Raw genomic sequence first — 22,120 nt, forward strand, 5'->3', positions numbered from 1 at the left:
TTACGAGATACACAGGGATGGCTCTACTGGCCCTTCTGTATACCATGTGCGCATAAGAAATCACATTTTTTACTCAGGGAAATTATCTCTGTCTTACATACTTTAATGAAATAGAGGGCCTACCATGATGCGGTCTGAAAGACAAATAATATCACAGGTCTGTTTATATATTTGTTTTCTTCCCTTTCCCGGGAAGGCACATTTGTCAAAAGGGGCTTTCATCCCATCAAAAAGCAACAGAGGAAAGATAGATGAGGGAATTAACATGTAAATGTAACCCTACTACTCAGAAATCTTTTCAAAGGGTAGCACATATCAAAAGATACCCAAATAAAGCGAAAAAGGCTCCTTGGAAATTGCATTAAAGGAAAAAAGGGCTTAGCCAAATGTTCTGGGGTCCTTGTTCCACTTAGAAGAAAAATAACTGAGGCCAATTGATACTTCAGCGTCTAGTAGGTTAAATTAAAAGAATTAGGCAAACTGGTAATCCAAACACAAAACTTTGTGAATTCTGAACAGGATTGTCTTAAAGAAATGTACCATGGGAATGGCTGGACTGGCAAATCCTATTGGCAAAACACCCAGTTTCAAATACAGGAGAAGGAAAAGTGAAATGATGTGTTTCCTCTTATTGTGAAGGTGTTGGCTTATAAAAAAGTTACATTACCAGTTAGGAGAAACATGCAAATTAAGGGATTAATGTCATTGTCATTTTACAACAATAATATGATAAACCAAGTATGGTATAATCAGTTAATGTTCTTATATGACAAAAAGAAACTAAGTACAATTTACCTCTCGCTTCAACTCTGTAACAGTTTCTGACAAATTGAAAACCAAGTGTGTCATGTTGGTGAGCTGGGATTGCAACAGCTGGATAGATTCAGTTTGTCGCTGGTCCTTAATGGAAAAAAAATACAATTTCAGCTCCTCCTTCATAGGACTTAACCGAGGACAATAGGTTTCAAAAAGAAATTCATATTTAGCATGATTCACATTTCTGAACAAGTAAGTAAATTAGCATTTCACTTAATGTTCGGCAATAATGACATTTACTTTTGCATGTTACCAAGGATCTGCATGCTTCTATTAATGATCGGTATACGGAACAACAAACACATTGTGCCAAATGGCCAAAAGATGGGACAGGATAGCTGTGAATCTCAGCCATGTCAGGTCTTACTATCCTTTCTCATAAAATACCATAGTTGTTCATAATATTTAGAAGACAGAAAATGACAGATGGTCAGAAGGCAATACATTTAATGCACAGTCTTTGGTTCTATTATCATGATGCTAAAATACAGTTCTGTCCTTCACTCTAAGTTTGGGAAGATACATGCACCTCCCTCCCTGCTATATGTCCCCACATTACATTATGTATTTCTTTGTTTCTGTAGCAGTTGGGTGGATTCCGCTGTCCTTATTAAGTTATATTGCAATAGGAACCAAAAACCAGTTTAGGAGGTACTTACATGTATGTAAAAGTCGTATTTTATTTCAAAAGGATATCACAATATATCTTTTATTTCAACTGTACTGACTCTTTGCCATTAAATAATACAGAATGTTGCCAATATACGTATCACAACCTCAGTCTATCGCTTCATCAGGGCAAAATAACAGTACAACTCATGAGTTATTATAACTTACAATTTTTTAACCATTTTACAACTTTTCTATTTGATTTAAGCCAACACCTTTGCATCAATAACGCACTTGGATGGTTCTTGTCCAGCATAATTGAACACTTAGAGGAGGGTTCAAGTTATACTTTGTTATTAACAAAATGTTATAATTGTTGCATGTTTCAAAAAATAGTTTAGAACTGTATTCTATTAAGTGGTGTCCCTTATTAAAAAAATCATTATATTAGTGTTCTTTGGAGCAAATACTCTACAGTGAACTAGGGTAAGTAAGATAGTAAAAGAATGTGTTCTATTCTTGTCATAGCATAAGAACCACAGAGGAAAATATGAGAAGAATGCGATAAACACACGTCGCACTTTATCACGTCACCTGCAGGTTGAGGTGGGGTGATGCGAGTGGCTCTCACCAGAATTTCTTCCCCACAATCCATTGCAAACCTCAAACCTTGACAAAAAAAAACAAATTTCCTCACATTTCTGTGATGGCAAGTTCAGGAATCTGTGGAGAGACACAAACTTCCTTCCAACCACTATTCCACCTAGTCTTCCAATCTGTGTGGGTTGGCCAAGTGCCCATGGCTGCAAATGGCCCAAAACGAAACCTGGATACATCAAATTTTTCCACTCAACCTTTTTCCCCCCCAAAGTGGGTAGCTGTGGATTGTGTGCCCTGGCTCTGCCTACACATATGGATATCTATCAACCTTGCACATTTTTGAAAACTAGACAACTGGGGGAATCCAAGGCAGAAGGACTTGTGTGGCAAGTGTTTCTTTAACCAGAAGCCCTTGCAAATGCCAAACATTGCTAAAACACTTTCCTCACTTTTATGTGACTGAAAGTTCTGGAATCTGCGGGGAGCCACACATTTCTTTCCATCCTGAGTTGCTACATGTCCTCGGTTAAGAATGGTACCCCCACTTGTGTGGGTGTCCCAAAAGACCACAACACAAAAGGCCCTACAGTGCTACATTGATAGATAAGCAATTGGAGTAGCTGGGGTATTTGGGGCCGGCTGTAGCACCATCCATGAAAACCTAAGAACCACAGACCTGTTTGAAAACTTGACAACCAGGAGATTCCAGGGTGGTGTCTTACATGGTAGGAAGTTTGTGGATTCCTGAAGTTTCAGAAATAAGGAAAATGCATGATTTCTGGCAAGGTTTGAGGTTTGCACGGTATTGTCAATCAATCAATCATACCATTTGTAAAGCGCACTACATACCTGTGAGGGTCTCAAGGTGCTGGGGGTGGGGGGGGGGGGGGTAAGGAGGGGGTAGTGCTGCTACTGCTCGAAGAGCCAGGTCTTGAGGAGTCTTCTGAAGGTCAGCAGGTCTCGGGTCTGCCGTAGGTGGATGGGGAGGGTGTTCCAGGTCTTGGCGGCGAGGTGGGAGAAGGATCTGCCGCCGGAGGTCGCTCTTCGGATGCGAGGGACTGTGGCGAGGGAGAGGTCGGCGGAGTGAAGCTGGCGGGTGGGGGAGTAGAAGCTGAGTCGTCTGTTGAGGTACGCAGGTCCGGTGTTGTGGAGTGCCTTGTGTGCGTGGGAGAGGAGCTTGAAGCTTATCTCTTGTTGACGGGGAGCCAGTGCAGGTCTCTCAGGTGGGGTGTGATGTGGCTGCGGCGAGGGATGTCGAGGATCAGGCGTGCGGAGGCGTTCTGGATGCGTTGAAGCCGTTTCAGGAGTTTGGCCGAGGCTCCAGCGTAGAGGGCGTTTCCGTAGTCCAGCCTGCTGCTGACGAGGGCCTGGGTGACCGTTCTTCTCGTTTCGGTGGGGATCAACTTGTAGATCTTGCGGAGCATGCGGAGGGTGTTGAAGCAGGAGGAGGAGACGGCGTTGACCTGCTTGGTCATGGAGAGGGTGGAGTCGAGGATGACCCCTAGGTTGCGTGCGTGGTCGGTGGGTGTTGGGAGCTGTTCCTAGTGCGGTCGGCCACCAGGAGTCGTCCCAGGCTGAGGGGGTGGATACAAGGAGGAGTACCTCCGTCTTGTCCGAGTTCCGCTTCAGTTGGCTGTTCCTCATCCATTCGGTGACGGCCTTCATTCCTTTGTGGAGGTTGGTTTTGGCAGTGTGGGGTTTTGGCTGGGTGTCATCAGTGTAAGAGATGATGTTGAAGTCGGGCGACGTGGGCGAGCAGTGCCATGTAGATGTTAAACAGCGTTGGGGTACGCCGCAGATCTTCGTGGCTTCGGAGTGGAAGGGGGGGGGGGGGAAGGTAGGTGGACGCCCTGTGTTCTGCCGGAGAGGAAGGAGGTGGTCCAGTCCACGGTTTTCTCTTGGATCCCGGTGTTGTGGAGGCGTGTGTGTGTGTGTGGTGTGTGGAGCATACTGTGTCGAAGGCGGCTGACAGGTCCAGGAGGATGAGGGCTGCGGTCTCTCCGTTGTCTAGCAGGGTCCTGATGTAATCGGTGGCGGCAATGAGGGCAGTTTCGGTGCTGTGGTTGCTGCGAAACTCAGACTGGGACGGGTCCAAGATGCTGTTCTCCTCGAGGTAGCAGTCAGTTGTCTGTTGACGGACTTCGATGACCTTCGCCGGGAGCAGGGAGATGGGCCGGAAGTTCTTGAGGTCCGCTGTGGGTTTCTTGAGTAAGGCGTTGATCTCGGCGTGCTTCCAGCTTTCCAGTAAGGTTGCTGTCTCGAAGGAAATGTTGATGGCTTTCCGGAGATGGGAGGTCGTTGGTGTTGCAGCTGGGGTTCGCGAGTTCCTTCACGATGTTGAAGAGCTCTTTGCTGTTGTGTGCGTTGTTGTCTAGGCGGTCTTTGAAGGAGGCCCTTTTGGTGGATCTGATGAGGTGATGGTGTCTGCGGGTGGCGTTCTTTTGGGCTGCGTAGCAGTCTGGTGTTCGTTCACGGTGCCAGTTCTTCTCTAGCTTTCGGCAGGTTTGCTTGGAGGCCTGGAGGTCTTCAGTGAACCAGCTGGTTTTCTTGCTGCTGTGGCTGTTGGAGGGTTTCTTGAGCAGGACGAGGGTGTTGGTGCAGTCGTCGATCCACTGTCTGAGGTGGCGGGCGGCGGTGTCTGGGTCGGTGGGGTCGGCGGGTGGGCTCCAGGCGAGGGTGGTGGTTAGCTGGTCTTCGGTGACTTTGCTCCAGCAGCGGCGAGGTATCTGTTGGGTGCGGTGGTGGCTTTCCGGAAGGTGAAGTGGATGCAGCGATGGTCGGTCCAGTGGAGTTCGGTGGTGTGGCTGAAGGTGAAGTGGGAGCTTGCGGAGAAGATGGGGTCAAGCGTGTGGTCGTTCAGGTTCCCGAGGAGGATGTAATCCGTGGAGGCGAGGGCGTGTGTGCTGACGAAGTCGGCAATGGAGTCGCTGAACTGTGGTCGGGGTCCGGGGGTGGTCTGTAGACGAGGGTTCCTCTGAGGGTGGTGTTGGGATCGGTGTGGATTTGGCAGTGCAGGTGTTCGGCAGTGCTGAGGGTGTCGTCAATGTTGGTCGAGACTCTGAGCGTGTTCCTGTGGACGATGGCGATCCCTCCTCCTACTCCGTTGGTGCGGTCCCTGCTGGTGATCTTGTAGCCGTCCGGGATGGGTATGGCGATATCGGGTGCAAAGGAGGGGTTCAGCCAGGTCTCCGTCAGGTCGAGAAGATCCCAGAGTTCAACGGCGTGTTTGCAGGTGGAGCGGGTGTTGAGGAGAATGCATCTGAGGGGTTGCGTTCTTTCCTGGTGGGTGGATTTGCGGATCGGATGCTGTTGAAGCTGCAGTTCCGGCAGAAGGGGGGGTCCTTATGTGCGCTTCGGGGCAGCCAGGCAGCAGGTGCGTGATCGTCCGGCGTTGAGTGCGTGGAGGGTGCTGGAGTCGTAGCGGAGACAGGCGATGTGGCGTTTGAGGGGACCAGGGGTTCTGGTGCTGGGCGCGGTCCAGGCACGGACGGGCGCAGACGGGCTTGCCTTAGGCACCGCTGCGCGCGGCCAGCATATATGGGGAGGTGGGAGGGCGGAGCAGCTGGGAGGCGGGAGCAGGGCAGCGTATGGGTGAGCGGGCGGGCCGCAGGGACGCAGCGGCGGGGAAAATGGGTGAGGAGCGGTGGGGGAAACAGAGGGCAACGGTGCACAAAATCATAGGGGGGGGAAAGAAAGTAAAGGGAGGCTAACATCAGGGCACACAAATGAAATACAGGGCGCAGAAACAGAAGGAAGGACACAGGTGGCAATACACATGACAGTACAGACCAAGTGCAGCGAGCGAGCCTCGAACTCGTGACCGGCAGTAGTAGTGAGCTGGGGGGGGGGGGCGCTCACACCAGGAGGAGCTGTTGCGGAGGTGAGGGGATTGTGGGTAAGAAAACCTCATGGGATCCATGCAAGAAACACCACCCTGGATTCCCCTAGTTGTCTATTTTTCAAAAAATATCTGTTTGTAGGTTTCCATGGGTGGTGGTCGAGCATGGACCCAATTCTTGCAGCTACAAGCTATTGCTGATCTCTACACAAGGCTAAAAGGCCTTTTGTGTCAAGGTCTTTTGGCCCACCCACACAAGTGAGGTACCATTTTTTTCAAAAGACTTGGGGAGAATGCTGTAGGAATTTTGTGGCTCCCCGCAGATTACAGAAGTTATTTCTCTCAGAAATGTAAGGTAAATGTGGGTTTTTAGTCAAAGTTTGAGGTCTGCAGGACACCGTGGGTAAGAAAATGGTGTGGGAACCATGCAAAGCACACCACCCTGGACTCTCCGGATGTCTAGTTTTCAGAACTGTCTGGGTCTGGTAGGTTTTTCCAGGTGGCAACCTACCAAGTCCAAAAAGGGCAGCCATTCACCATTTTGGCAGTCAGTCACACTCTTCTGGCCCATATGTAAAAACAACACCCAAAAGAATAAAATGTCCTCTCGCTTGCCATTGGGATGGGATGTGTTACACTACCAGGGAGCAGAAAGACTGTTGAGGCTTTAGAAGTGACGACGGACCACCACATTATTTTATTTAAAATTATATATTCCTGTCATGTAGTGTGCTTTCTTTTTAGACAAATCTCCTATCAGCCCCCCCAGGGGGAATAAAGACACTACTGACTTCACTAGGCAGAGGTATGGCTCGATGCTGGGGAAGGCCACTGCATCCTTTGGTTTGTTTTGGCGCCATTTTGAAATCCCTGGTGTCTAGTGGGCTTTCTGTCCTCCCCTGGAAAGATATGCCCAGAGCACTGAACAAGTCTATCAGCTCCTTTCACTTTAACTTTCCTGTAATTACGTCAGCTCGAAAAGCTCTTCGGGAGCAGCCTGATAAAAAACAAGCATTTGCAATGCAGTAGGTCTCGCATTATTAAAGTTTGAGCTATTGCCATTACTAAATAATGCAACACTAATAGCTCAAACTTTAATAATGCGAGACCTATTGCATTGCAAATGCTTGTTAGAACTTGTGCCCTAGGAAAATTGATATGGGCTCCCATGAGGAGATGACCTTCAACATAGTGCAGAGATACACAATCGTGCAGTACTGGACTTTAACTTGATTGCAGAAAAAAACATAAACTTAAGAGACTGGCACTAGGTCATGGCATGATATTGTGAGCTGAAATTGAAGGCTAAAATGGGTGATCTATTCTACTGTATTTTTCACATGGAATGTTGCTAGTGTGGCTGCATAAATCACAGTACCTTACCCCTGGATGAACATTCCCGATTTTCATTGCCGTAATTTCGCCCAACAACCACATCAAGAGTCTTGCATTGGCAGAAAAATCAGACGAAATGGCAAAAAGGCTGAGCGATAGACACCTGAAGCTCTAGATTGGAGTCGGCGTCTGTGTGCATGCTAATGTGCATTTTGACACTGGCGGAGAGCGGCTCTATTTTTAGCGCTCCCAGCTGCAGCAACATCAGTGCCTTTGCCTATTTAATTATGGAGGAGATGTGCTCGGCCGACACCGATTCTTTCAGAGAACTTTTCGTGCAGACCAGGCCAAACAGGCTTCACATGTCTGCTGCGCTTTTGATAGGCCGTCACAATAATGGCGGCCTTTACCAAGCGTACAAACCATGTAAGGAAATTCTAGGGTGCATTCCCCACCCCCACTCCAGCAGTGGTCTCAAAAAACATTTGGCTATGGGGATAATCTAAATTAACAAATCCAACTCAGGACTTGCGTCTTTTCGTTTCAGTTCATGTCGCACGACGCTTGGAATGAGAACTAATGAAGCTACGAAAACAAAAGATTTAAGTCACTGCACTGGAATAACTTCACTGCTGCTCCTCTGCTCTTCTGTTTATTCTCGGGCAAATGCAACTATGAAGATAATCGCAGCATCTTCGGAAGCAGCATTAAGTCAGCGCCATTGAAGGTTCAAGAGGGAAACCAGTAATAAACAAGCGGCACTGAAAGCGATCGCGAAAGCAGTTGCTATTTTTTTTTTTAAAAGACACGCCCGCTAGTGTTGCGCGCGCGCGCCACAGTGAGCCATATGTTTTCGATTATCGCGCCCGTGTCTGGGCACGTTAATTCAAACCACATGGGCTTTGGTGCGCGTAACAGACACCAATAGGCGATGGGCGGAGCAATGCGCACGCCTTTGGCCTATTGCATGCTTTGTTTAAAAAAAAAACAAGCACTCAAAGCCCAATAGCGGAATCCAAAAGGAAAAGCACATGCACGAGCGTGTGCGATTCCAGGGTCAGTTTTCAAACCCCGGACAAAAGGGCTCTCGCCTGCGCGAGCAGTGCTGCTCTCTGCAACGCAGGGCGAGAGCCCTAAAAAGGAATCCCTCTAACTAGCCAGTGTTGGCCAATGGCCAAAATATCTAATTATAGGGTTAAAAAAAGCTATTTACATTAATTGTTCCAGTACTACCAGTAAGAAACCCCTACTAATTAAATGTGTGAAAAATGAACATCCAATACTATATATTCCTTAGCATTTGACTGAAATCAATTGGCAAATATCTATGACTAAGTCAAACAGAATTCATCATCTGTAGTGGATTCAAATCCATAGTGATACATATTTGTGCTCATAAATATTTGAATATTTGTGATTTTTGAAACCTAGACTGAACACCAATGCTATATGGTATTGTTTTCTTTTTTTTTTTTTTTTAAATCAGAAAGTTTGGGGACTTTTTTTTTTTTTTAATGGAAGGAATAGTTCATTACCTGTAACTCCAGTTCCCTTGTAGTGGTATTTCCGTGATAGTCACAATCATGAGAATAGTCCCGCCCATGTGCGTGGACACCCCAGCACTTCATTAGATACATCTTCTTAAGTTGTCATCTTCTGCCTTTCTTCAGGAAGGCCTGCATAGACACTTGAGCGATAAAGAGACAATAATGCAGCCTAACTAACTAGGCTACACTGGCCATTACTTCGTCTTGAAGTGAAAAAAGATAGGCAGTTGACTTTTAAATTTAGTAATTTTACTGAATTTCAACACACAGAAAACTCCTTCACAAAACTCCTTTTTTCATGATAGAGATGAAAGGGTTGGACAGAGAAGCCCCCATAGGCTGCCATTATGTGTCTGCAAAAGGATACTGTGCCTTTAAGAGTCTCCAGAGACCCCCGGTATCCCATGATGCACAGCCAGAGGCAGTTACCTTCAGTTCTTTTTGAAGGCGTAGAGTAGCAATGCCTGCTGAGTCCTGGGTACGTCTGTTTCCGCCACGGGGTGGCGGGCGGGTGGCTTATGACTAGGCCTGGGCGGTAAATTCCGTTCCGCTCGCGGAATTTGGGTAATTTCGCGTTCCGCGGAGAACGCGGAATTTCCCAAAATTCCGGGGCTTCGTGGAATTTTTTGCTATTCACGCTTTAAAAATGCGTGTTCGTGAGATATTTCTCCCCGAGCACGCAAACAGCGTTCGCGAACAGGAATAAGGAATCACGAACGGTCGGAACAAGCAATTTCGCGTGTTTGTGGAACTCTGTGTGCTCGCAGAAATTTTTTATCGTTTTGCGGAGCTTTGCGTAGCGCGACTACGCAAATTCCGCCCACCCCTACTTATGACTATCACAGAAATACCCCTACAAGAGAACTGGAGTTACAGGTAAGAAACTATTCCTACTCCTATAGGGGATTTCCGTGTATAGTCAATCATGTGAATAGACTAGCAAGCCCAATCCCAAAAAACAACTCCCCAGCGGTGGAAGAAAGAGAATAACCACACTATTTTGCAAATAGATTCCGAAGTGAAGCCTGCCCAACCTGAGCATCTGCCCTAGCATCAGTGTCTAGGCAGTAGTGCTTAGTAAATGTATGGACTGACTTTCAAGTGGCAGCCTTACAGATCTCCGAAATAGGTACGTTACGAATTAAAGCCGCTGTAGCTGCTTTACCTCTGGTAGAGTGAGCCCTAGGCCTACTAACAAGAGTCTTGTTGGCTTTCTGGTAACACAGCTGAATACAGGAACCAATCCACCTAGAAATGGATTGTTTGGAGGTAGCTAGACCAGTCTGGACCAAGCCATAGTTTACAAATAACTGGTCTGATCTACAAATATCCTTAGTCTTGTCCAAATAGAACTTCAAGACCCCCCTGACATCAAGGGAATGAAGCGACCTCTCAGCAGGAGAAGAGGGATTCTGAAAAAATGTAGCCATTGTAATAGTTTGGTTCACATGAAACTCTGAAACTACTTTAGGGAGGAACTTAGACTGAGTCCTCATAACTACCTTAGAGGAATGAAAAACTGTATATGGCTCTTTACAACAGAGTGCCTGAAGTTCCCTAACCCTGCGGACAGAAGTTATGACCACAAGGTAAGCAGTCTTCAAAGACAGATGCTGAAGTGAAGCCTTATGAATGGGCTCAAACAGTTCCCTCATCAGTCGAGAAAGAACCACATTGAGCTCCCAAGGAGGCGAAGGAAGCCTAATGGGAGGAAACACATTTTACAATCCTTCAAGAAAATCTCTGATGACTGGGATTTAAAAAAAAAAAAAAGTTTGTGAAGGACATTTCCTATAAGCAGTTAAAGCTGCCAGGTGAACTTTATTCGAATGAAACTGAAGGCCAGATTGAGCTAAGTGTAGCAAGTAAGGAAGGATGACATCTTCCTTGCAGGAGGTAGGATCCACATTCTTAGATGCACACCAGATGCAAAATCTCTTGCATTTATATGCATAGGAAGTGTGTGTAGATGTCCGTTTGGCCTCTTTCAATATCTCCATGCAGTCCCGAGGGAGATTCAAATGTCAGGAGCCATGCCGCCAAATTAAAACGACAAGAAGTTGGGGTGCACCATCTGTCCACCGAACTTTGTTAGAAGGTCCGGCCAGCAGGGAAGACGGAGATGTGGCAGGAGAGACCGGTGGAGTAGGTCTGTAAACCACCACAGACGGGCCACTCTGGAGCAATGAGAATCATCTTGGCCCGTGATTGTGAGAGCTTGATCAGTACTGTCGGGATCAGGAGAATTGGAGGAAAAGCTTAGAGAAAGCCGCCTGACCAGTTGATCCACAGGGCATTCCCCAGAGTCCCTGGTTGGTAAAACGTGGAGGCAAAGGCGCGGCATTTGCGGTTTTCCACGGTAGCGAACAGATTGACCTCTGGAGTACCCCATCTTCCGAAGATGTCTCGCACCACTTTGTCGTTTAAGATCCATTCGTGATTTTCTTGAATGAGTCTGCTGAGAGCGTCTGCCTGAGCATTTTGCACACCTGGAAGGAGAGTTGCTGTGATGGTCAGGTTCCTGGCCAATAGCCATTTCCAGATGCTCAAGATCTCGAGCCCCCCTGCTTGTTGAGGTAGAACATTGTTGCCGTATTGTCCATCTGGACAAGCTGGGAACTGGTGTGAAATGAGGGCTGGAAGGCATTCAGCGCCAACTGAACTGCTCGTAGTCCCAAGAAGTTGATGTGGTACGTGGCCTCTTTCCAGGACCTCGTGCCCGTGTCTGAAGGTGGCCGGAATGTGCATCCCAGCCGTGGAGGGACGCATCTGTCACTATGTGTTGCGTCGGTATCTCCTTGTGGAAGGGAATCCCCCGGAGGAGATTGCGTGGAGAACACCACCATCGGATGGACTGGAGAGCCTGCTATCCAATCCCCCCATTTCTGGTCCCACTGATCCTCCAGGCATTCTTGCAGGGGTCTCATATGGAGGCGTGCATTTGGAGTGAGGAAGATACAGGAGGCCATGGAGCCCAGGAGAAGAAGTAACCGTCCTCACCGTCGGGGAGGGCATGGTCATGAGAGCCTGAGCCTTCTGAAGCATCGATAAGCGTCTCTCCTCCGAAGGATATACGGTTGCTGTGCGTGTATCTATGGTGGCTCCCAGGTACTGTAGACATTGGACAGGAGTCGAGACAGACTTCTTGAGGTTGATGTGAAGGCCCAAACAAAGAAGGAGATTGGAAGTCCGATTGAAATGCAGTTGCGCTTCCTGAGACGTAGGCTACCTTGATCAGCCAGTCGTCTAGATATGTGTAGACTAGCACCTTGTTCTTCCTTAGATGTGCAGCAACTACGGCCATGCATTTGGAAAATGTCCGGGGCGCTGACTTCAGGCCGAAGGGCAGCAAGGACTATTGACAATGGTTATTACCCACTGTGAAACGCAGGAACTTGCGATGTTTCCTCGCTATGGGCATGTAAAAATATGAGTCTTGCAGATCTATTTCGCATAGCCAGCCTCCCTGATGAAGTTGAGGGTAGATTTGATGCAAGGACAACACCTGAAACTTTTCTCTGCGAACCCATTTGTTCGCCTGTCGCAAGTCGAGGATGAGTCCGAACTCGTTCTTATCTTTCTTGCGGACTAGAAAGAACCGAGAATACAGTCCTGTTCCTCTCTGTGCAAGAGGACCGGTTCTATCGCCCTTTTCTGTAAGAGGAGGTTGGCCTCTCTCTGTAACTCGCATAGCATGTAGCATGAGCGAGTTGGAGGAATCGACGGAGGAGGGCTTGTGAAACGTAGCGAGTATCCACTGCAAACAATATGCAGCACCCAATTGTCCCGAGTTATTTTCTGCCACTCTGCCAGGTAATTTCGAATGCTTCCTCCCCACTGGAGTGGGTAACGGAAGAGGGAGAAGTAACCCTTCAGGGCTAGGAACCAGCAGGGGCCTTGTTCCCTTGTGCAGACTGCTGGTTGGACCGTCCTCGCGACTGGCGTTTCTGAAACGGCTGAAAAGACTGCTGAAACTGCTGTTGTTGATTGGACTGACAGCCTTGAGATCGTTGGAACCTCTGGGAGGAATAACAGTTGGAAGGAGCGGAAGGTTTTTCGCTGTTCTTTAGGTTTCTCTAGACCTACAGCCTTCAAAGTCTCCAATTCTGTCTTCACGCGGGCCATCTCGTATTCTGCATGGGAGTCAAAGAGAGTTGTGCCAGAGAATGGCAGATTAGAGATGCGCTGTTGCGCCTCCGGCTTCAGTGAGGTAAGACGAAGCCAGGAATGCCTCCGGAGAGTAACTCCGCGGCAATACCCGTGGGCTGACAGGTGTGAAGTATCCGCTGCTGCACTGATGATTTGAGTCAAAACAATCAGTCCCTCGTTCAATATCTCCTGAAAATCTTCCCGCTTGTCCCTGGGCAGGAGGTCCACAAATTGTTGAAGAGACTCCCACAGGGATCGGTCATACTGGCCCAGCAAGGCAGTAGAGCTGGCCACCTTCATGGATGTAGCGGCGGTGTTTCAAACTTTTCTCCCCACCGAATCAAGTTTACGGCTTTCTTTATCAGGTGGTACTGTTGAAGTCAGAGCCGTAGCATGCAGTTTCCTTGCCGCCACCACTATGACAGAGTCTGGGGTGTGGTCCAGTTGGAGGAAGGCAGGATCCGAATCAGGTGGGCGGTATTTCTTCTGTAGCCTAGAAGGCGCAGATTTTATAGAAGATGGTGTCAAGAACAGTTCCATAGCAGGTTCCACTAAACCAGGTACCAACGGAAGCAAGGGACAAGATGTTTTTCTCTGCTGGAGGGTTTCAAATATAACTTCAGTTGACGGCATAGGAGTAGACAAGGGAACGTTAAGCTTTGGCGCCCCTCTGACCAGGACCTCCTGAAAGGTGGTGATATCAACGGGAGGCACTCTTTGAGGCAGAGAGTCCGTTAGAGTAGGCGAGTACCTCTCCATACTTGTGGAAGACGTGTCCCTGGTATGCCAGGAGCAAGATCTCTTGTAGCGATGACGATGAGATCACGTGGAAGACTGGCAGTGTCTACGGGAAAGATGTTTCGGCCGAGACCGTGACCTTCGTCTTCGAGGCTCTGCAGGACGCGTGGGCTGAGGAGCTGTGGGTCCAGGCAGAGGAGGAGGCGGAGAATGAACCGGCGGAGGAGGAGGCGGCGTTGTTGGCAGGGCCACCGGTGAACTAGTAGCAGGAGGCGTCCTTGATGGTGAATAGGTACGGGAGTACTCCGAATCTGCAGAAGAGACCATCCTCCTCAGTTTTTGAACTGGCTGCGAAGAAGGCGCCCTGGACTCAACATCAGACTTCCCCCTCGACGTCGATCTACTGCTAGATGGTGAATGTAGACGTTGTTTGGATCGTGAACTCCCTGTCGATGTCGACAGGCTCACTACGGAGCAAGTTCCGGAACGGTACCTCGACGAACATCGGTGGGGACTCCTCGACGTCGACCTTCTCATAGACGTCGACCTTCTCGTAGGCGTCGGCCTTCTCGTAGGCGTCGGCCTTCTCGTAGGCGTCGGCAGCGGTGACGCATCGACAGCGACGCCTTTGTGACTCCGAACGACGAAGATGATGATGATGATGATGCGTCAATGGCGATCTGCGTTGATGAGTCAACGTTGAACAAGGGTACATCCGCGACGGCGATCCCGTCCGAGATCTCGCCATCCTTCTCCACTTGGAGCGTCGACATCGTTTCGACCCATAGCCCTGAATCGACAGAGAGCATATCGTCGTCATACCTGCTCTCGACGTAGTCGTCTTCGACCGGGACCGGTGTCATTTTTCCACTGCGGAGCTCCCCAGAGGTCGAAGCATGGGTTTTGGTAGAGGACTTACTCTCTCCTTGCCCGGAGGCTGTAGATGCTGCTTTCGGTCTTCGCTGCTCCAACCCTTGGAGTCGAATCTTCTCCCGGTCACGCAGGGTGCACCTAGAAAAGGTCTTGCAAATAGAGCAGGTGTCAGGCCGTGAGAGACAGGTAGACACAGAATACAGACTCTGTGTGCATCAGACTTGGCCTTCTTCCTACCAAAGTCAGGACACTTGTCAAACAGAAAAGGCATTTTGACAAGAAAACTGTAGAAATTCTGCCAATAAAGGACAGCAGAAAGTAGATAATAAATGAAGTTGCAAAAATTCAAATACTGAAGCAAATTTTGAATGAAATACCAAAAAAGGTAGAGCTCAATGCTCCAGGATCCTGCTAGAAGGAGCCGGAAAAAAGAACTGAAAGTAACTGCTACTGGCTGTGCATCATGTGATACCGGGGGTCTCTGGAGACTCTTAAAGGCACGGTATCCATTTGGAGACACATAATGGCAGCCTATGGGGGCTTCTCTGTCCAACCCTTTTATCTCTATCATGAATAAAGGAGTTTTGTGAAGGGGATTTTTCTATGTGTTGAAACTCAGTAAAATTACTAAATTTAAAAGTTAACTGCCTATCTTTTTTCACTTCAAGATTAAGTAAAGGCCAGTGTAGCCGAGTTAGTTAGGCTGCATTATTGTCTCTTTATCTCTTAAGTGTCTATGCAAGCCTTCCTGAAGAAAGGCAGAAGATGACAACTTAAGTAGATATATCTAATGAAGTGCTCCGGGGTCCAAGCACATGGGCAGGACTATTCTCACGATTATGACAATAAACGGAAATTCCCTACAAGAGAAAGTAAAATCTTTAACTATGACCAAACAGTGATTATTAAAGAGTAGACTTTAGTTATTTAGTCACAGAGTGACGACTACAAAGTAAATTGTGAGAAGGTGAACATACATCTGATTGTAAAAGTGACCGGTTTCACCATTTTCAGGAAAACTGGAAGGAAATAAAACTAGATTTCTATAATCGCTCTTTGTATTTAATTTGTAAATCCAAAATTCACCATTTATATTCTCTTACTCAATCTCAGACGTAAACGAACGCAGTTAATAATCTAGACTTTAAATAAGAATACTTTCTCGATGGACAAGCCTATCAGACTCTTGTTCATTTTATCTCAAATTTTTAACAGGATAGACTGGTTTAGTGATTGGTTCAAATGTTGGCACATGGTTATAATCTTTATGGCGAACTATAAATTGGAAAGGATTCCTTACATTTTAATATGTTAAGTGTTAATATTGAGCATCATTATGCGAGTCAGAAGGGTTTGGATAATATGTTTAGATTGCTTGTATGCGGATACCTCTTAAAGTGCAACATATTATATTTAAGAATTACACTGAAATAGTGAATACTGATGAATAAGAAAAATGTACTTTATTTGGGCTATCACCTGAAAAGGAAATTAAAAGTGATCATTCAGATTGAAGATGTTTTTTTTTAAAGGGATAACAAAACTATGAATTTGTCTTGAGCTCTAATGTTATTATGGCCTGATTGTTGTAAGTCATGAAACAAGCACGTGCAAAAGTCAGTAACGGAATGGCATAGAGGTAGTACATTTAAATTCAAAGTACAACAAGAATACAAGAATATACGGTGACGCACGTTTGAAAAAAAAACCAATACCACTGTACCTTCTAAAACTGTTTTTAGGTTGTAGTTTTGGCACCATGGGAGGCATTACCAGTGCCTACTGCAGAACAAAGTAGTGCAGGAATTAATCACATTTAATAAAAAAATTAGAGGAAGGACCATAATTGTAATTTTCTTCTCCATTCTCCTTGTTACATTGGAGAGGAGAACAGGGTGTTTAGGAATTTAATTAAGATGTCAATGAGAAAGAGGTAGGTGCATACTTGACAAGGTCTGTTAGCCCCCTAGAGACTCTCCTATTATAACTGACTGGATTGTTGATCTCTTATCTCATGATTTGCTATTACTGTCTTGACCCGCCGCATACCTGTGCACTCTACAATGGTTGCACCCGCCAGGGCCCGCGAACAGCATAGGCGTACATCAACACGCAGGCTGGGATACGGATGACAACCCCGCGTCATGGAGGGATAAACAACGCTCCCATACAGATGCACACCCTACCCCCACATCAGTCTCCACACTGATATAGTTCTAGCCACTGTTGGGCTAGATATGGCTTGGACCAGCCCCACCTAGGCGTTCGCCCTCAATGTTAGCAAAGTTTGAGTTTCTGACTTAAGATTTAGTTTCTTGCACTTGGCCCGTACCCCCTACACGCGCTACATATCCGTAGTTCAGTGGCTCACCCCAACTTACTTCGACCGAAACACTAATCTGACATGACACAGGTGGTCACGTGGAACATATGCGGCATGCATACGCCTACACGTCGCTACTCTATCTTTTCATACCTGCAGCGCCGTAGAGCAAGAAAAGCGATGCTCCAAGAAACAAACAGGACCAAGGTTGAACTGGAACACCTACATAAGAGATGGAGAGGCCAAGTGTTTGGCACTACATATTCAGCGCATGCGCAAGGTACACTGATTTGGGTCAGGGCGGGAATCCCGTTTGTTAGCGAGGATAATGTCAATGATGCAGCAGGAAGGTACACATTTGTGAAGGGGTGCCTGAACGGCCAAGAGCTACTCAGGCTCCCTTTACGCACCCAACTCAGATCAGGCCTCCTATCTCGCCCACATATCTGAAGTAATAGCCCAATGGAGTGGGATACCCTGGCTCCTAAAGGGGGGGGGGGGGGGGGGGAGTTTAACTCGGTACTGGATATAGACTTAGATATGTCGTTCCCAGTCCTTAATAGAGCCCTCTCGGCATCCAGCGCCCATGCCCTTTCTGGTTGGCTGACACACTGGGCTCTACACGATGTGTGGTGACTTCTAAACCCCACCGCCCGCTAATACTCATTACTCAGCAGTGCAGGGTCTACATGTGTGCTTAGATCGGCTGGTAGCCTCGCCAGCACTACTTCCATTGGTCCAGAGCGCGGAGTACCTAGGGCGGACCCATTCCGATCACAATCCCTTATTGCTACAGCTGCGCTGGGAACCACATCATCCCCCCGTCCCCACGTGGCGCCTGCCACCTCAGGCTCTGGAAGACCCTGCATTTCGGTCGTCACTGGGGTCATCGATTTTTGCATACTTCGAGCTAAATGAGGGCACAGCCAGCGACGCGCTTGTCGAATGGGAAGCGTTTAAGGTGTCAATTAGAGGCCATTGCTTAGGGGCAACATGGAATATATGCAAACACTTATCTGACTCCCTTACACGAATTGAGACCCAACTGTTGCGCTATGAACGCGATGGGGCGGGTTGTGACTTGCGACGTCTAGAGGTACTGCGGTCTGAACACGCAGACTACATGGATCAGCTCCAGTGCCACAATTACACAGCGCACACAGTCCACACCCACACTGCAAAGGACAGGGCAGGCAGACTACTCGCCTGGTTGATCTGACAGGAGCACGCGCATGCCCCTATAGGGTCGCTCCACTCACATACAGGTCAGTTGTTAGTCATGCAGCGCGACATACATGCGGTCCTGATGCACCATTATGCACACCTCTACCAATCTCGATATAGAGATACCAAGGGGATCTGGCAAGGTTCCTAGTTCGCCTACAGCTTCCCACAGTGACACAGGAGCTCTGTGAAATGTTCAACAAGCAGATATCGCTGGAGGAGATTGGTCCGGCTATTCAGTCCCTAGCGTCAGGGAAAACCCCGGGAACGAACTGGCTGCCATCCGAATATTATAAGGCATACCGGGTTTCACTGGTGCAACGCCTCGGTACAGTGTTTACCACGGCCCTAGATACGGAACAACTCCCTCCCTCTATGCGCGAGGCGCATCTGGTTTCATTGTTGAAGCCAGGCAGAGATCCGGAGGAGCTGGGCTCCCATCAGCCCCTGGCTCTGCTTAATACTGAATATAAAATCCTCGCAAAAGTACTGGCGGACAGGCTGGCACAGGTAGTCCCAGGACTAGTCCATGCAGACCAAAACAGCTTTGTGCCGGTGCGTAGCACTTCACTCAACCTGTGCCGGTTCTTTTGGGTGGCCACTTATGCAGCGGAGGAGTGGCCCAAAACAGGCTGCCTTGTGTTGGACCTGGAGTAGGCCTTCGACTCCCTGGAGTGGCCTTATCTGTTTGCAGTATTTGCGAAATTCGACCTTGGCCCAGAGTTCATTCAACTAGTGCGCCTTCTGGCCCCACTGTGAGAGTCGAGATATGCCCCTACATCTTGGATTCCCTTCTTGTACAGAGGGGCATGCGCCAGGGGTGCCCCCTATCCCCGCTCTTATTCGGGCTTGCAATGGAACCGCTGGTAGAAGCGCTGCGCACCCAGCTAGAGGATGGGGCGCCCCTGGGGGATGCTACTCATCAGGTGTCGCTATATGAGGACGACCTTCTCATTTACATCAGGGATATAGATCGCGTTCCTGCCCAGCTGCTTGGAGACTTTGCTGCACTTTACGGATTGAAAGTAAATAAGGGTAAATCTTGCCCCTACCCATTCAAAGATGGGCTTTGCGATCCGGGCCTCACCATGGGTGGCACCCTGGTGCGATGGACACCAGATACGTTTCGTTATCTGAGAATCCAAGTTTACCCCGTCGCAAGATCTTTATGATGGGAACCTCGGTAGACTGGTGACATCCATCAAGTCGCAGATGCGATTCTGGGGCACGTTGCCATTGGCTGTGACGGACAGGATAGCGCTCACCAAAATGGTGATCCTGCCTCGGCTCCTCTACAAATTTACGAACCTGCCTATGTTGTCCCAGCTTCCTTTTTCGCTACTTTTGAGAGACAACTCCGAGATTTCATCTGAGGCAATGCTAGACACAGGAAGACAATGAAAAAGCTGTATCTGCCTACGAACCAAGGTGGCTGGCAGCACCCTGTTTCGAGCATTACTACCTAGCCTCTCCGCTACAGTGGATAGCACGGTGGCTTTCAGATCGTCACTGTGCAGACACTGCAACTACACAGCCGCCTTACCCCCCTGGAACACATAGTGCGGTTGTTTCACCCGGGGGCATGTCCACGGCCGCCAGAACCTCTGAGACTTGCGGTAGCCAATAGCTGCTTTCGTAGGAGCGTGCTTCTGATGCGCAGCGTAATTCCTTACGCGCCGGCGATACCCCTAGAAGTCACTCCCAATGAGTAGTCAGTACTAACGGCACTTCCGCTCAGAGAGTGGCATAACCGGCATCCACACCCTCGGGGACTTGTACCACGAAGGGGCACTCACACCCTATACAACCCTCGTGGATGAGGAGGGGCTACCCCCTGGGCAATTCCTCACCCACCGAGCGCTATTGGCCTCGCTCAAGGCAAAATGAGGGGATGTCATGACGGAGCCCCGAACGCATCTCACCATGCAATACTTACACGTCATGGGGCGGGGCTATACGTTTGGTTATATACGTTGGGCAGCTCCCTTTTTTTCCCCCTTTATTTTAATCAGTGAATCGATTATTGGCCCTTAACTGCAAATGAACAACAGTGTTTCTGCCGGCTCTGTGGGACAGTGCACGCACGTGTGTGCGTCAATGGACATTTGAGAAAAAGAACCCTAGGCAATTAACTAGTCATATGTAGACCTATACTAAACACATTGATATAAAAAGACTCCGTATACTCTACATTTACGTTAAAAACGTCATTTTATTAATACAAACTCATGATAAAAAATTATTGATATCAGACATAGTGTCTGAAAATTATAAGACAAATAGGACATACTATACTCATCAACATAACAGACAAATATATTATACAAACTAGTATAAAACAATTCAGTAGAGGCGTTTCAAACGTTAGTACAAAAACCCAACATGAATGTAAAAGTTGGTTTCATGTTGAAACGTTGTGGCTGAATGGTGGAAAAATTCTTACTTTCTACACACGTTTCGGCGTGCTAAGCACCTTCTTCAGGACAGCCACAGACATTCCTAAATTATTTTATGAATGGGACCAAAACAGATGTTTGGAGCCAATTAAGATATAAGAATTACCTATTGTTTGAGAGCAGATGAGAAACTCGGCAATGGTTGAATGAGGACTTCTTTGCAATACAATATTCTAAAAAAAAAAAAAAAAAGTGTGTGTGTATGTGTATGTGTATGTGTATGTGTATATATATATATATATATAGTTTGAATACTTACCGGCTGGTGGAGTGTGTCTCTGATGCAAGGGCGACTGGGAAAGGATCGTCTGACCTGCACTACTCGGGCCAATGATGGCGCAGCTGGTGCCTTAAACATGGAACAAGCTTTTAGCTCTGGGGCCCACTGGAGGGCCAGTATCGGTCCAAGAATGGTTTAAAAATGCACACATCCATTTGAGGATTATAATGATGCAAGGACTAAAACTACAAGTTCCGGCGTGCAAGGGCATCTTGTGGGTGAATATATATATATATATATATATATATATATATATATATATATATATATAAATAACAGAAATGGTATATCGGTCGTGTTCGTAGATTACGAAGCTTACTGTATTTGAATTTTCAAATGGTCATATATATAACTGTAATTTTCAAAACCGGACGATCACCTCAAGGTGTAGCAAAGAATAATCATTGAAGTTACGGCTTCAGACCAAGCAGCCGTAATGAAGATGGTCCCGTAAATGGACATTTGCCTGCATCTATGCCTCAGAGTACGCTCAATCTGGGGACAATGATGTAGCTATCATGCCCCCTTACCCTCTTTTCCTATCTGCCTTTTCACCCTTAGCTAGTTCATTAGAGCGAGCCGCACATGTACCTGTCAGCCACGTTATTGTTTACTTTGTGCACTACCCTGGGCGTGATCCGTAAATATGCCGCATAACTATGCTATGCACTGTACGCCAATTGTAATGCCCAACATTGTCTGAATTTATAAGATTAATAAAAACCCAATAAAACAGATTCACAAAAAAAAAGAGGTCTGTTAGCCCCCTGACACTTTGTACGAAAATAAATTGCTTACCTGAAACTGTAGTTCTCCAGTATTGGAATCTTTCATAGATTCACATGTGACTCACCTTCCTCTGAGGCAGCTCACCTTTTCTCTTTTTTTCTGGGTAAATCTCTACACTAGTGCTTTGAAAACCTGAGGGAATGGAGCTTCTCACAGGGGTGTTCTAGAGGGCAGGGCAGGGCAACATGATTGGTTGAAACCTATTTTGGTCTCTTGTTAAAAAAAGACTATGATCAGTTACAAGATGAAATGGCCCAGGGCCTTTCTGGTCTATGTTTAACACTGCATAGCTATTTTAATGTACTGGGGGACTCCCATCACGACAACGGGAATTGATTCAAGCATGGGAATCTATGAAAGATTCCAATACTGGAGAACCACAGTTACGGGTAAGTAACTTATTTTCTTACTCCAGTATTGGAACTCTCATAGATTCACATGCTTGAATCAGATTATAAAGCGGTTATGAAGCACATTTTAAAATAGAAATGCAAAGCATATAGCTGCAGATATATATATATATATATATATATATATATATAT

The 22,120-nt window shown here is 47.3% G+C and overlaps 1 protein-coding gene across 5 annotated transcripts in view; it reads right to left on the reverse strand.

Moving 5' to 3' along the window:
* Nucleotides 1–22,120, reverse strand: part of SUCO (SUN domain containing ossification factor) — a 580,289-nt gene that overhangs the window by 86,875 nt on the left and 471,294 nt on the right. For all 5 annotated transcript variants that reach the window (XR_014960616.1, XM_085601647.1, XM_085601645.1 and 2 more), the window contains one exon: nucleotides 796–900. Coding sequence is in view for 4 of the 5 variants with exons in the window: in XM_085601647.1 (XP_085457773.1) it covers nucleotides 796–900 (105 nt within the window). In the remaining variant the exon portion in view is untranslated. The remainder of the gene's footprint in view (nucleotides 1–795; nucleotides 901–22,120) is intronic.

This window comes from Triturus cristatus, chromosome 4_2, assembly GCF_964204655.1.
Source record: "Triturus cristatus chromosome 4_2, aTriCri1.1, whole genome shotgun sequence".
NCBI lineage: Eukaryota > Metazoa > Chordata > Amphibia > Caudata > Salamandridae > Triturus > Triturus cristatus.